Here is a 13,479-nt window from a genome sequence, read left to right as displayed (position 1 = left end):
ACAGAGAGATGGACGGAGGGGTGGATGGGCAGAAGGATGGACAGAGGGATGGGATGGATGGATAGAGGGATGTGTGTATGGCAGAGGGGTGGACAGACAGACAGGCCTGTTTGCCTCCTGCCTCAGTTTCCACAACTGGCCAAGATCCCCCCGACAGGAGCCTGATCACCCCAGCCTGGGAAGCACCTTGGCTCTTCCAGCTTGTTGGGGGTTCCCCAGCTCACACGGGTGTCCTTCTGTCCCCACCTCCCTTCCTGGGGGCCTAATTTAGCCCCAGGGTGTCACCCCAGGACTCACCACCCCTGAGTCAGCTTTGGGGACCCTTTGATGTGCGGGAGGGCAGCACAGCCTGCAGATGGTGGCAGCAGGACTTCTCCCTGGCAGGAGATGACAGCCAGGAGAGCCACGTGTTCCCTGGATAATTGTTCCTGTCAGCTCGGGTATTTTTGGAGCTTTTCCTTCCTCTGCTCTCTCATTCCGTTTCGGAGGCAGCAGCTGGCGGAGAGCAGTGGGTGCCCCTGCGCCCAGGACAAGGGGGAGCCCCTCTGTCAGGGATCCCTGTCAGCCACAGGCAGCTCCTGCTACCAGATACTGTATTAGAATAGAATAATATATACATATATAAATGCATTACCTATATAATATGTATAATTATTACACACAGTGATGGCAGCCGTCCCCAGTCAGGCTCCCATCACGATGACACTCGGGGGTCATTGGGATCCCGGCGCCTGGTGCCTCCTCCGAGCGTGATCCCCCCCATCCCTGAGCGAAGCTGCAGCTCCCTGTGTGATTCCCTGGGAACATGGCTGCCGGTGACGCGGCCGGTGACCTTCCTGCGGGCACAGAGCCACCCGACGTGTCACCCTCTGGGTGTCGCAGGGCAGGCAGCCGAGCCAGAGGGTCCCCAGTTATTTTCCGAGGTGATTATTTCCCCGCTGCCTCAGTTTTCCCGAGGCTGCCGGTGCCACGTGGGCTCCTCCCGGCCCTGCCAGGCACGTGTCGCCGGCGGCAGCCCCGCGTCCCCTCCGGCGCTGGTGGAGGGTGATAAGCGGCTGGCGAGTGGCACGTCTCCGAAATCAAATTACCTTTGATGTCGCCAGGGCTATTTTCATCCCTGCTCGGTCACGTTGGTCCCGCACCCGCTGGCACCCGCGTCATTTAACCGTTCTCCGGGTGCTGTGTCATTCCACCCCCCCTCCTTCCCCCGCCGCCTGGTCCCCTCCCGGGAGCCCCGAGGACACCCCTCGCCCTCGCCGCGCCCCTGGCAGAGGCAGCGTTGGTGCCTGGCTGTGCCCAGCTCTGTCTGCCTCCCCACTGCAGCCAAAACGTGGGGACTGACCCCCGCCCCGCGCTGGGTAAAGTCGGGGGGGATCAGCCAGAATCGGGGGGGCTTTTCCCGTGGTGCTGAGCAGGATCTGTCCCCCCCCGCCCCCATGAACACACCCCCTCGATGGACAGGATGGGAACCAACCCCTCAGTCCCCTCTGGGACAGGACCGGGGTGCAGTGGGGATGTTTTGGGGCTGTACGGGAATTGAAGGGGTATCTTCACTGTCCCTGGTGCTGTTTTGGGGTGGGGAGGGTTACAGCCTGTTACCGTTCTGCTCTTAAGGGAAGGAAGCCCCCCGGGTTTTCCCGTGGGAAATCTGGGTCGGTTATTTGGCAGAGACTTAACCCTGGTGCTGCTGGGCTGGTGCCTCCGACAGGGACTAGAGAGGGGGACAGGGCCCCACCTCTTCCCTCGGGATATGAATGGTGACATCATCTGTTTCCCCAAATAGATCCCAATTCAGAAGTGAGGGAGATCAGGAAAGTAACGCCCCCTCAACAGATGAAGGCAGGTTATTTGGGGTTGCAAGTTGTCCAAGAGTGGTAGGGTTTTTTTGGAGGGGGGGGTCTTTGCTCTGCTCTGGTGCACACCTCCAGCTCATGTCTGACATCCCACACTCACCTGGCATTGTGGATCCCAACACTTTCCCCACCTGGCAGCTGAAGGGGAGAGTGGGGGGGGAAGCCAGGGCTGGGGTCCTCCCATCCCCTTGACACCCTAGTGGGGGTCCCCAGCCCCCCACCCGAAGCTCTCAGCCTGATTCTTTTCCCTCCCTCTGTCCCCACAGTTAAAAAGGCCAAGTATGACGGGCCCCAAGGTAAGTGACCCCCTACCTGCCTGCCCACCTGAGGGGGGAGGGAGGAAGGGGGCTCTTGGGCTGGTTGGATGTGGCAGGGTCAGAGGAAGAGCTGGGGGGAGAGGGGAGCTCAGGCTTGTCCTCGGCTCTGGAGACATCATTTGGCACGTTTGGGGTGGGGGAGGAACACACACAGAGATGGGGGTGCCCTGGACAGGAGAGGGGGGGGACTCACATTCACCACCCCAGCAGAGGTGGGATCCATCCCAGGGCTGGCGTGCCAAGTGTGGGGGTCCCCACAAGAGGGTGGCAGGGGGTGGTGTCAGGGGGTGGGGACACACTGGGGGTCGCCTCACCCTCTTCTTGCTCCCACAGAGAAATTTAACACCTACGTGACCCTGAAGGTGCAAAATGTCAAGAGCACGACCATCGCGGTGCGGGGCAACCTGCCCTCCTGGGAGCAGGACTTCATGTTGTGAGTGTCCAGGGGGTCCCCTGGGGTCCCCCATCACTGGTGCCCCTGCACACAGGGAGAGGTCCCCTGCTGCCAGCCCCACTGACCCCAGCCCTGGGGGCTCACCTGAGTCCTGGGGCTGAGGGGACAGGTTGAGGCTGGGGTGGTCCCAGGGGCTTGCTGAGGGGGGTGACCTGAAGAGGGGGGGGGTAACCTGATACCTTTCCTGTCCTCAGTGAGATCAACAGGCTTGACCTGGGCCTGACAGTGGAGGTGTGGAACAAGGGGCTCATCTGGGACACTATGGTGGGGACAGTGTGGATCCCCCTGCGGACCATCCGGCAGTCCAACGAGGTAGGGAGCTGGGCATGTCCAACCCCGTGGGCCCCAAGGGACATGACCCACTCCCAGCTGTCCCTCGGGGCAGGGAGTGCCTTCCCCATCCTGCTTGGGGCCAGACCCTGTGTGCTGGCTGTGGGGCCAGGAAAGGCCCGTGGGAAGCCTCCTCACCCCATTTCCACCCCGCAGGAGGGCCCTGGGGAATGGCTCACGCTCGACTCCCAGGTCATCATGACCGACAACGAGATTTCGGGCACCAAGGACCCGACTTTCCACCGCATCCTCCTTGACACCCGCTTTGAGCTGCCGCTGGGTGGGTACCATCCCCAGCCCCCCCAGGATAGGGGTGCATCCTTCCTGGCCCCCAGCCCCAGGGATGCTCAGGAGCCTTGGAGCTGGGGCTGAGGCTCTGACCCTGTGACCTCAAAAGCTTGAGGGCTGTTTTGGGAGAGGGGTTCTGTGCACCAAGTTGGGTCTTTGCCCTTGCAGATATCCCCGAGGAGGAGGCCAGGTACTGGGCCAAGAAGCTGGAGCAGCTCAACGCGATGCGGGACCAGGATGATGTAGGTGCAGCCAGGCCCGGGGTGAGGGGGTGGGGGCAGCAGTGCTGCCAGCAGGAGCCCTCACCAGCCCCTCTCTTCCCAGTATGCCTTCCAGGAGGAGCAGGAAAAGCCTCTGCCCGTGCACGGCTCCCAGTGCTGTAAGTGCTGCCTTATCCCTGCCCTGCTGTGGGACCCCCACGCCCCCTCTTACCCCCCACTCCCTGTGCTGGGGATTCTTGGGGTGGGCTCTGTGTCTGCTTTGCAGCACTAGACACCAAACAAGTGGGGCTCAACTCTACCCCACACCCTGTCCCCATTCCCATCCTCCCTCCCGTGTTTGCTGGTGTTTCTTTGCTGTCTCCCTGCTCCACAGTGGGTGAGCCTTCCTGTGGTCTGAGGGGAGCAGGGTGTGAGGGGCAATGGGGCTGCTGAGGACGGTCCCCTGGGGAGCCTGGGCAAAGGGCAGCAAGGCTGGTGAGGGAGCTGCTGGGTGGGGGCCCTGGCAGAGGGGTCTGGGGGATTCAGGGTGGCAACTCATTGTCCCCCTCAGCTCCCAACCTGTGCCTGTTTACCCTTCTGTAACCACCCCAAAGCCATGCACGAGTCCAGCTCAGTGTGTCTGTGCCCAGTCCAGGACCTGTCCCCTTTCAGTGCCACCAAGCCTATCCACAGCGCTGTCCCCAGCCTGGGTCAGTGTCACTGTGCCCAGTCCCATGTGCTGTCTCCAGCCCAGCTTGGTGTCACCACGGCTCAGGCCCGGGGACTGTCCCCAGTGCACGAGCCACTGGGCTCGTTATCCCTAAGCCCCTTCCCTGTCCCATGGAGGTGCTGCATTGCCCACTCCCTGTCCCCAGCGTGGCTCAGTGCCAACATGCCCCATCCTGGCTGTGCCCCATCTCAGGGCACTGTCCCCCACCCAGCCCAGTGCCACTGTGCCATCTGGGAGATGCTGGTTCCTCCCAGCCAGCTGCCTCTGTCCTCATTGTCCTTTTTTTGTAGGCAACTGGAATTATTTTGGCTGGGGAGAACAGCAGAGTAAGTATCCTGCCCCTTCCTCTCCTCTCAGCCTGGGGGCCCATAGCACGTCCCCCTTTGCCTGGCCCAGGGCTCAGGGGACCTGGGGCTTGGGTTCAACCTGTGGCCTCATGCCATGACTCTGCTGGGTGAAGACAGTGTCACCAAGTGCCCTGGTGGGGACACAGCACTGGGGGGCTCTGTGCCCTCAGGGTGCCCTGGTAACAATGAGCAGCCCAGGCTTTGCCTCTGTGGTGGGACATCAGTGGGGCAGAGGGAGGGTCTGCCTTGTCCTCTTTTCCCTTTCTGTATTTCCCAAATTCCCCCTCTGCCTGCCCTCCCCCCTCAAACACTTCCTGCACTGAGAACACGTGCAGCCCCCTCTCACCCTGCCCGGGGTCCATCTCCCCAGCACGCTCCCACAGCACTGTGGACACAGTGGGGGCACTGAGGGGTCTGTGCAGGGCGTGGGGCAGGTTTGGGCCATCCCCTGTCCCACTCACTGTGCCCCCCGGCAGATGATGACCCTGACAGCACGGTGGATGACCGGGACAGCGATTACCGCAGCGAGACCAGCAACAGCATCCCCCCCCCTTACTACACCACGTCCCAGCCCAACGCCTCCGTGCACCAGTACCCCATGAGGCACCAGCAGCAGAGCTCCCGTGACTCCTACACTGACTCCATGCAGAGCTACGAGATGGACTACTCGGACCAGGCTCCCATCAGGTAGTGTGGGGTGCAGCTCCCCCTGGGACTCCCTCTCTCAACTTCCCCTCCAGGTGACAGAGGCCAGCAGGTCCCTGAGGTGATGTCAGGGATGGCGCTCCCGGGGCGGTGGGTGACAGAGGGAAGGAGGCTGAGGTGAGGAAAAGGTGGATGGTGCTGGCCCCATCCAAGCCTTTCCTTCTCCCTGGGAAGTTTTCAAGCTCTTTTGGGTCACCGCTCTCCTCTGTCCTCGCTGGGTTTGGGGACCCCCACGCCACGCTGGGAGCTGGGCAGTGGGGTGTGGGCTGGCCAGGGACGCAGACGCGGCAGAGACACCTGCCCGGCGCTCCATCCCTGGGCTCAGCCCAGCCCAGCCCAAGGTGCCAGCGCCCCCCAGGTGGGCAGAGCCTCCCTGCCGGTGACCCCGGCGGCAGGGCATGCCGGGCCGTGGCGGGTGGCGGTGGTGTGGCACCGGGGCCTCGCTGACCATGTTCCTCTCCTCCCCGGCAGACGCTATGGTAGCGTAGACTCTGCCGCAAACGGACGCAGCGACGCTGAGTCCGGTTCTGAGTCGAGCAGGCGGACCAGCCGCCAGCCTTCCCTTGAGAGCAGGCGGTCCCTAGACCTATCGGATAGGTGGGTCTCTGCCTGTGCCGTGTGCCGTGTGCCGTCGCAGAGTGCTGTGGTCGGTCCTTGCAGCCATGGTGAGGCCAACACCAGTCCTGGCAAGGGCGGCCTCGTGCCACCGCAGGGTCCCTGCTCCCCGTCCTGGATCAGCCTCGCAGGGGGGCAGCCTTGGGGTGCTCCAGGTGTTCCCTCTGACGTCCCTTCTTGCTGCTGCTCCCCAGTTCATGGGGCGGTGTCGCAGCATCCTGGTACCACTCGTTGGCACTGCGACCGTCTGGCAGCCTGTTCCTCCTCGTGCCAGCGGGTGTGGAAGTGGGACCTCGGGGACTGAAATGCCACCCCCTGTTCCTGGTCACCTCCCAGGGAGTGCCTGGCTGAGCCAAAGCCTCATGCAGTGATCTGGGACCCTTGTGATGTGCCAAGGGCCCCTCTCCCAGCTCTGGCCAGGGTCAGGATGGGGAGGTGTGGGGTTTCCACGCATGAGCCATGTCTCCTGCACCCCTGTATCCCAGGTGCCCCTTCCCAAGGTACCTGGGTGATGCCAGTACCTCTCCCAGCTGGGACCAGCCTGGGCATCCCCCAGCACCCTCTTCCCTGCGGTGTTCCCTGGCTTCCCACTGCCTGGCTCGGCCGTTCTGGGCTCTGCCCACCCCATCCCCTCATCCCCACCCCCCTTGCCCACCCCACTCGCCCTGGCTGGAGACGTGGTGTCGGCCTCTTCCTCGGCATGTCCCTGTCCTGTCTGCATGTCTGCTTCTGTCAGCCTGTCCCCACGAGCCCCAGGGCACAGGGGCACAGGGACCCCTGCAGCCCCCCCAGTGCAGGCAACTGTGAGAGGAGGGGGCTGGAAGGGCCCGGGGGAGGGGCAGATTGGGGGCGGGGGGGAAAAGGGATGTGGCTGGGCAGGAGGAGCGGAGAGAGGACCCCCAGGTAGGGATGATGTTGAGGGGAGTGAGGGGGCTGAGGGGGTGTCTTGGGGTGAGGGTGCCTGGGAGGGCTACGGGGAGTGCTGGGGTGTCAGGTAGAGGTTGGGTGACAGCTCTGTGGGGCAAGGGCAGGACAAGGGTTTCTGGCAGTAGCAGGAGGCAGCATCTGGCTGGGGGTGCTGTGCTCTGCCCACACCCCTGGCTGGGGTGAGCTGAGGGGGCAGACACTGTCCTCCCACCGTCCTCCCATCCCCACACTCAGCCCCGGCACGGGCAGGAAGGTCAGACCCCGAGAGTGCCCCACGCTGGGGGCTTATCCCAGCCCTTGGAGTCTCCTGGGTCTGTGCCTTTTGATTCCCAGGTTGAGGAGCCCGGTGCTCCCGCTGGGAGCTGCACATCCTCCCACCTCTGGGGCGGGCACTCCGGGGCTCTCTCTGGGGTGACACGGACCCACAGGAGCCCTGTCCTTGTGTCCCCTCGCCCCTCAGCCCCACGGGGAGCAGTCGCTACGCCTCGTCGGCCGAGCTGAGCCAGGGCAGCTCCCAGCTGAGCGAGGACTTCGAGAACGAGAGCCTGCGGGACTCGGAGCTGGACGAGAGGGACGGCGACTCCTACCACTCCTGCCACAGCTCCGTCAGCTACCGCAAGGACTCACCGCGCTGGGAGGAGGAGGACGACGATGATCTCTACCTGGAGGAGGAGGAGGAAGAGTTCATTGAGGACTACAGTGAGACTGAGGAAGGCTACCCCAAGGAGGAGGAGCTGGAGGAGGAGGAGGAGCTGCGGGAGGAGGACACTTATGAACCCCCCGAGGACGAAATGTACCCCCCGCCACAGAAACCTCCCGCACAGCAGCAGCAGCAGCAACAGGTCCCACAACAGCAACAGCAACAGCAACAGCAGCAACAGCAACAGCAACAGCAGCAACCTCAGCTGGTCCCACAGCTGAAGCCACAGCAGCAAGAGAGAAAGGAGGAGAGGAAGGAGGAGAGAAAAGAGGAGAGGAAGGAGGAGAAGGACACCTCTGCCTCCCAGGAGACTCCTGAGGCCCTCGAGGCCCAGAGGGGAGCGGAGGAAGCTCCCGTGCAAGAGGCAGCCCCAGAGTCTGAGCCCCCAAAACCTGCTGAGAGGTAGGAGGGGGGACTGATCTGCCCTGGGATGGCACTGTGCCTGGTGGCACTCAGGATGCTCTGGAGGTGGTTCAGGGCTGGGGCTGGTGCCAGGGGGCAGGATGAGACACCTTGTGCGGTCTCTGGAGCTTTTCCAAGTGCCTGAGGCACTGAGATGAGGGAAACCCACCTTGTGGGCCCTAGGCAAGGGCCAGGCCCCTCAGGCACACTGCCCTGGCCAAGCCACCCGCCATGCTGAGCAGGGCTCAAGGTGTTAAAGAACCTGCCAGAGCTATGGGTCTGCAGGTTTATAACCTGAGACAAACCTGGGGCTGGGGAAAGTGGAGCCTTGAGGCTGCAGTTCCTCTCCTCTGGCTCAAGTTCTTGGCTCCCTGGATGGAGGGGGTACCCTGGAGCTTGGTCAGATGAGGAAATTTCCATCCACAGGAGCCAATCCTCTCCTTAGGCCACTCCATGGCCTTCTGTGCTGTGAATTAGTTGGTGGCCAGGTTCCTGGTGCAGCATGTGTATAATTCATATCTCAGGGACAGATTACTCAAATGTCCATGTCCATTTTCAGTGAGCGTCACCCCTCCCTGAAGAAGGGAACTGTGATGGGCTTTTTCAATCTTTTATTTAGTTTAAAATTAGAGGCCAGAGCTGGGGAATCTCTAATTTAAGAGAATGTGCAGGGAGCTGTTTTTTTTTCTAAAAAAATGCATATTTGGGCCCAAGGGCTGGCAGCAGCCTGGGCACAGGTGGCCTCAGGTCGTGGCTGCCTGTGGTGCCCGCTGGGCCGGGGGCTCAGGGGGGTCCCATGTTAGGAATTGGGGACCATGAATTGTGCTGGGGACCCCATGTTAGTGCTGAGGACCACAGGTTAACATTGATGAGCCCAGATTATCACTGAGGACATCGGATTAGCGCGGGGGACCATTGGTTAGTGCTGGGGACCACAAATTAGTGCTGACAACCCCAGATTAGCACTGGGGACCCCAGATTAGCATAAGCAGAGACCCCAGGGCTGGTTTGGGCAGGTTCATCTCCTGAGCTCCCAGCCTAGTTCTGGGTCTCTCTCTCCAGTGTCATGTCATAGCATGGGTCTCAAGGAGGTTGTTGTGTTTGGAGAGCTCCTTTTTGGTTCCTCTGTGTCTTGATTTTGCAGGAGAGGAGAAAAAAACCCCACAACATCCAGCATGTCCAGGTGCACAGTTTTCCCTGGGCTTGGAGCCATGGGGGTGTTGGGGGTTCTTCACCCTGTGATGTTGTAGTGGGAAGGGGCCAGAGAACATCCTGATGGATGTGAGGGGCAAAGAATGTTTCATTCACATACTTGTGTCACCGACTGTCCCCACATGTCACTTGGGTGCCCAGGGCAGGATCTCTGAAGGGAGGGGTAGCTCCTGCCTTCTACCCAGTGCTCTGCCCTGACAGTGTCACCCTTTGCAGCAGGACCTGCTGCATTTTGAGGTCCTTCCTGGTAGCAAGAGGGGGTTTTGGCGTGGCCACGCTGGCTCTGGGCCCATCGGGATCCCGAAATCGCAGCCTCGGTCCTGCCCAGGGTGTGGGGGCTGGTTCCCCCTCCCTGGTGCCATGCTGGGAGGTGACAAGGTGTGTGTGTCCTTGCAGGGAGCAGGCAGAAGAGGAGGTGGACCCCAAAGCACGAGCCAAAGCCAACTGGCTGAGAGCCTTCAACAAGGTCTGCATGCAGCTGCAGGAGGTGAGGACCCCCCTGGCCACTGCCCTGGGCTGGGGGCACGGCCCCTTCCCACGCCCTGGCAGCTTCCAGGGGACATCCACTCCCCAGGGACCCATCCTGACCTGGGGATCCCCAGCAGTGGTGGCCCCACAACCCCATTCCTGCCAGGTGGGACCCCCGGAGGGGCCTGGAGTGCTGAGGACGCCCCGTGTGTGCTGCATGCGTGTGCTGGTGCGAGCCCCCCACCCTCTCCCCTCTGTTGAGTTGACAATATTTTGTTTTGTTTTTAGACTCCATCCTCCATCTTTTCTTTTTGTTTTGGCTCTGGATTCGCTCCCCGGGGTCTCGATCCCCCTCCCCACCGCTTCTCTTTTCAGTTCTCCACCACCATGGCCCTTGCACCCGCGTCTCCCCTCCCTGCAGGGAAGGGGTGTAGCCTGCCTGCAGGTAAGCATGTCCCCCTGGAACCTCCCAGCAACCTGTGTGCCTTCCCTCTGTGTGTGTGTGTGTGTGTGTGTGTGCAGGGACTGCCCCACAAGGGCAGTGGTCTCTCTCCTCCCCCGAAATAATCCCCTCCTGGCAGGGGAGGTTGCACTGCTGGACTGTCCCTGCACACACCCCCACTTCCATGTGCTCTGGCTTTTCCCTGCTCTTCTTGCCGACTGCTGCGGGTCCCCCAGGACCAGCTGAGCCCTTCTGATGCTTTTCCACTGCCCCAACCCCCAAATTTTAGCACGGTGTAGCCGCCCACCTTGCTTTGTCAGCCTGAGCCCCTCTGCTGAAGCCCCCTCACCACTCACCCAGCTCAGACTCCTGAAGATGTTTATTCCCAGTGCCAGCTCTTTGCTGGGAAGAGCCCCGTTGGTGTTGGGACACTTTGCCCACCCTGCTCATCCTCCCGTGCTTCCCCAGTGCTGGGGGCACGGTGGGGTGCTCACTGCCCTGGGGGGGCTGCCTCCCACTCTGGTGGATCCCACTGTGCCCCTGACACTGTTCTGTGTTTTCCAGGCCCGCGGGGAAGGTGATGGAGAATCCAAATCCCTGTGGTTCAAAGGCGGGTGAGTACAAGGGGAAGCTGGAATGTTCTGCCCCCCCCCCCCCGGGATCTCAGCCCCCTCCTCGTTAGGATGTGATTAACAAGCTCAGCAGTGGGCCTGCGTGGGGAAGGGTTGCCGAGCTGTGGGCATGCAGTGGGGCCAGATTTTGGGGCTGAAAGCTGGTTGATGTCTGGTGCTTTTGGAGGAGCCAGCAGAGATGACATTGCTCTGTGTCCCCAAGAGCTGCTGCCGAGGGGGAGAGCGAGAGGTGAGTTGGGATGGGACAGAGTTGGGCTGGCAACTCCTGCTTCCCTCATGGAGTGATGCCATGGGGAATCCCGAGCCTCTCACCTCCATGGCCTGTTTTGCCCTTGCAGACAGCTCTGCCATGACCCCAGGCAGAATGTGGCAGTTTTCCCTGAGAATTCCCAGATCACACCAGGGATTTCTCACAGACAGGGCTTCAAAGCTGAATTCCTGCCTCAGTTTCTCTTGCAGCAGAACTCAAGGCTCAGGTGCTCAGTGCTCCCCTTTGGAGTCCCAGAGGGAACCCCCAGCTCTCCCTCCCCACGCTGCAAAGCCAGAGCTGACTAAGCCAAATGGGCTGGTTTTTCCTGAGTTTCACTGTTGCACTTCATGTGGTGAAAATCACAGTTTCCTGCCCAAATCCCCTCCCCCTCAGCTTTTAGCCCAGTGATCCCTGCCCCAGCTGGGGTGGTGGTGAGGCTGGGGGCCCCATGGACAGGTCCCAGCCACAGAGGGATTGCTCTGCAGTTCCATCTGCCAAATCTTAGATAGTAGGAAGAAATACTTCTCTGAGAGGGTGGTGAGGTCCTGGCACAGTTTACCAGAGCAGCTGTGCCTGCCCCATCCGTGAAAAGTGTGCAAGGCGAGGTTGGACCTGCCTTGGAGCAACCTGGGCTAGTGGAAGGTGTCCCTGCCCGTGGCAGGGGGTGGAATGAGGTCAGACCCAAACCAGCCTATGATTCTATGAAATCCCGAGTGACCACGGGGCAATAACAGGGTGCCCCTTCCTGCCTCAGCGTGCCCCTCCCCTCTGACTCTCCTCTCTCTTGCAGGCCTGGTGGTGGGCTGATCATTATAGACAGCATGCCGGACATTCGCAAGCGAAAACCCATCCCCCTAGTTAGCGATTTGGTGAGGTTCCTCCTCAGGCACCACCCCCTCAGCTGCCGGCTTCGCTCCCGCTGCGCCCCACCGGACTGCGCCCGTGCCCTGCTCCCCAGCTGCCTCTAACATGGCTTGTGTTCTCTTGTTTTCTTTCCTGTGGCCTGGCTGGGCTTCCCCCGCGGCAGGGGGGCGGCTGTAAGGTTTCTGCGCTGCATTAACAGCATGCCCGACATTAAGCCTGGACGCAAATCTCTCCCTCTAGTCAGCGATCTGGTGAGCGCGGTCCGAGGGGTTAAAGAGAGAGCGCCCTGGGGTGCTGCCGGCCAGCCCTCAGCTCCCCCAGCCCTGCCAGAGGGGGGCGGGGGTGTCCCAGGCTGGTTTGGGGGGCTCCTGGCCCTCCTTGCAGTTGGGGGGAGCTGTGAGGATGGCACAGCTGGGCTCTCCCTACCCGAGGGTGCTTCTCTTTAACGGAGCTCCGGTCCCTACACCAAGCATCAGCCCGAGGCTTCCCGGGGCTGCTTCTGGTTTCCCATTTTTTTGCTGGTGCTGTGTCCCTGGTCCTCCCCTGTCCCCTCTGCTGTAGGTCCCTGCAGCTTGGACCATGCTGGTGCTGGACAGATGGACCCCTGTACCAGGGGAGGGGTGGCAGTGGCTTTTCCAAGCTGCCCAGACCCTCTGGTCCCATCCCCACTGTCCTGCTGTGCTTTCACAGCCCAGTGTATGGTGCTGGGGACGCCCCATGTATGGGTCTCCCATGCTGGAGTCCCTTCCAGCCTCTGGGCTCTAATGCACAGGATCACTCTGCTGTCCTCTCCCTGGTGACAAGAGACACCAGTTTTGGAAACCAGACACCCTTTATCCCCAGAATTAGGTGTCCTTCCCCTCCTTCTCCCTCTCTTTACACCTTGCCAGCTCCACTGCGTGCCCTCCCCAGGGTGCCACCCTCCTGTCCCCAACCTGTCTCTCCCCCTATCCCCCTGCCCCACCTTGCTGCCCCCCACCCAGTACCCCCCACCCCCCAGCCCACCTGGGCAGCCGCTGATGCTTCTGCACTGTGCTGTGTTGGTGTTTTGGGGGTTGGGGGATGGGTGGGTGTGGGGGGGTGGGCAGTGTGTGGGGTTTGAGGGGGCTGCTTCCTTTCCCTGCTGGGGTTTGCAGGCTGCAGCCAGTGCTGGGCTTGAGGACACAGTCCCCCCCACCAGGGACTGCCCAGTGCTGGGTGAAGGGGGGCATTGCCCCCATTCCAAGTGGTTCTGTTGGGGAAGGGGCTTTCCTGGGAAGTGTTTGCACTAATGGCCTTTTATTCCCCCCTTGCTGGCCCTGGCTGCCCACAGGCCATGGTAAGTGCTCCCCACCCCATCTCCCCAGGGGCTTCAGGCACATTTTGAGAGGCTCTGCCCTGCTGGGGCTGAACTGGGAATGCCACAGGCTGCTGAACTGGTTCCAGTCCCACTGCACAGCAGAGCTGGGCTGTCCCCTCTGCCCCCAAATGCACCCAGGAGCCCTCCCTGTCTGGGGCTGGGGTCTGTCCTGGGTGTTCTACAGCCACTGGGACCCCAAAGGAGTGCAGGGGGGTCCCCCACACTCCGCTGGATTTGGGAACTCTGTTTCTTTCCCACAGTCCCTGGTCCAGTCCAGGAAAGCGGGAATCACGTCCGCACTGGCCTCGAGCACCTTGAACAACGAGGAGCTGGTAGGTGCAGGGTGGGCTGGGGTGGGGGTGGTTGTGGTGGGGGGCTGAGCCTTGGGGGCTGGGCCAGCAGTG

General features: G+C 61.8%; 1 protein-coding gene across 1 annotated transcript in view; it reads left to right on the top strand.

Moving 5' to 3' along the window:
- UNC13A (unc-13 homolog A) overlaps positions 1 to 13,479 on the top strand; it is a 40,545-nt gene that overhangs the window by 4,084 nt on the left and 22,982 nt on the right. The window contains exons 2-15 of the mRNA XM_027908174.1: positions 2,120 to 2,149; positions 2,504 to 2,603; positions 2,819 to 2,936; positions 3,111 to 3,234; positions 3,411 to 3,484; positions 3,567 to 3,621; positions 4,463 to 4,498; positions 4,996 to 5,206; positions 7,227 to 7,868; positions 9,477 to 9,567; positions 10,555 to 10,604; positions 11,663 to 11,741; positions 13,049 to 13,054; positions 13,336 to 13,407. Coding sequence (XP_027763975.1) covers positions 2,120 to 2,149; positions 2,504 to 2,603; positions 2,819 to 2,936; positions 3,111 to 3,234; positions 3,411 to 3,484; positions 3,567 to 3,621; positions 4,463 to 4,498; positions 4,996 to 5,206; positions 7,227 to 7,868; positions 9,477 to 9,567; positions 10,555 to 10,604; positions 11,663 to 11,741; positions 13,049 to 13,054; positions 13,336 to 13,407 — 1,688 coding nt within the window. The remainder of the gene's footprint in view (positions 1 to 2,119; positions 2,150 to 2,503; positions 2,604 to 2,818; positions 2,937 to 3,110; positions 3,235 to 3,410; positions 3,485 to 3,566; positions 3,622 to 4,462; positions 4,499 to 4,995; positions 5,207 to 7,226; positions 7,869 to 9,476; positions 9,568 to 10,554; positions 10,605 to 11,662; positions 11,742 to 13,048; positions 13,055 to 13,335; positions 13,408 to 13,479) is intronic.

This window comes from Empidonax traillii, unplaced genomic scaffold, assembly GCF_003031625.1.
Source record: "Empidonax traillii isolate 1590-97213 ecotype Southwest subspecies unplaced genomic scaffold, ASM303162v1 scaffold1641:size79215, whole genome shotgun sequence".
Lineage (NCBI taxonomy): Eukaryota > Metazoa > Chordata > Aves > Passeriformes > Tyrannidae > Empidonax > Empidonax traillii.
Note: the sequence above shows the minus strand (reverse complement) of the source record. Positions and strands in the feature narration are given on the sequence as shown.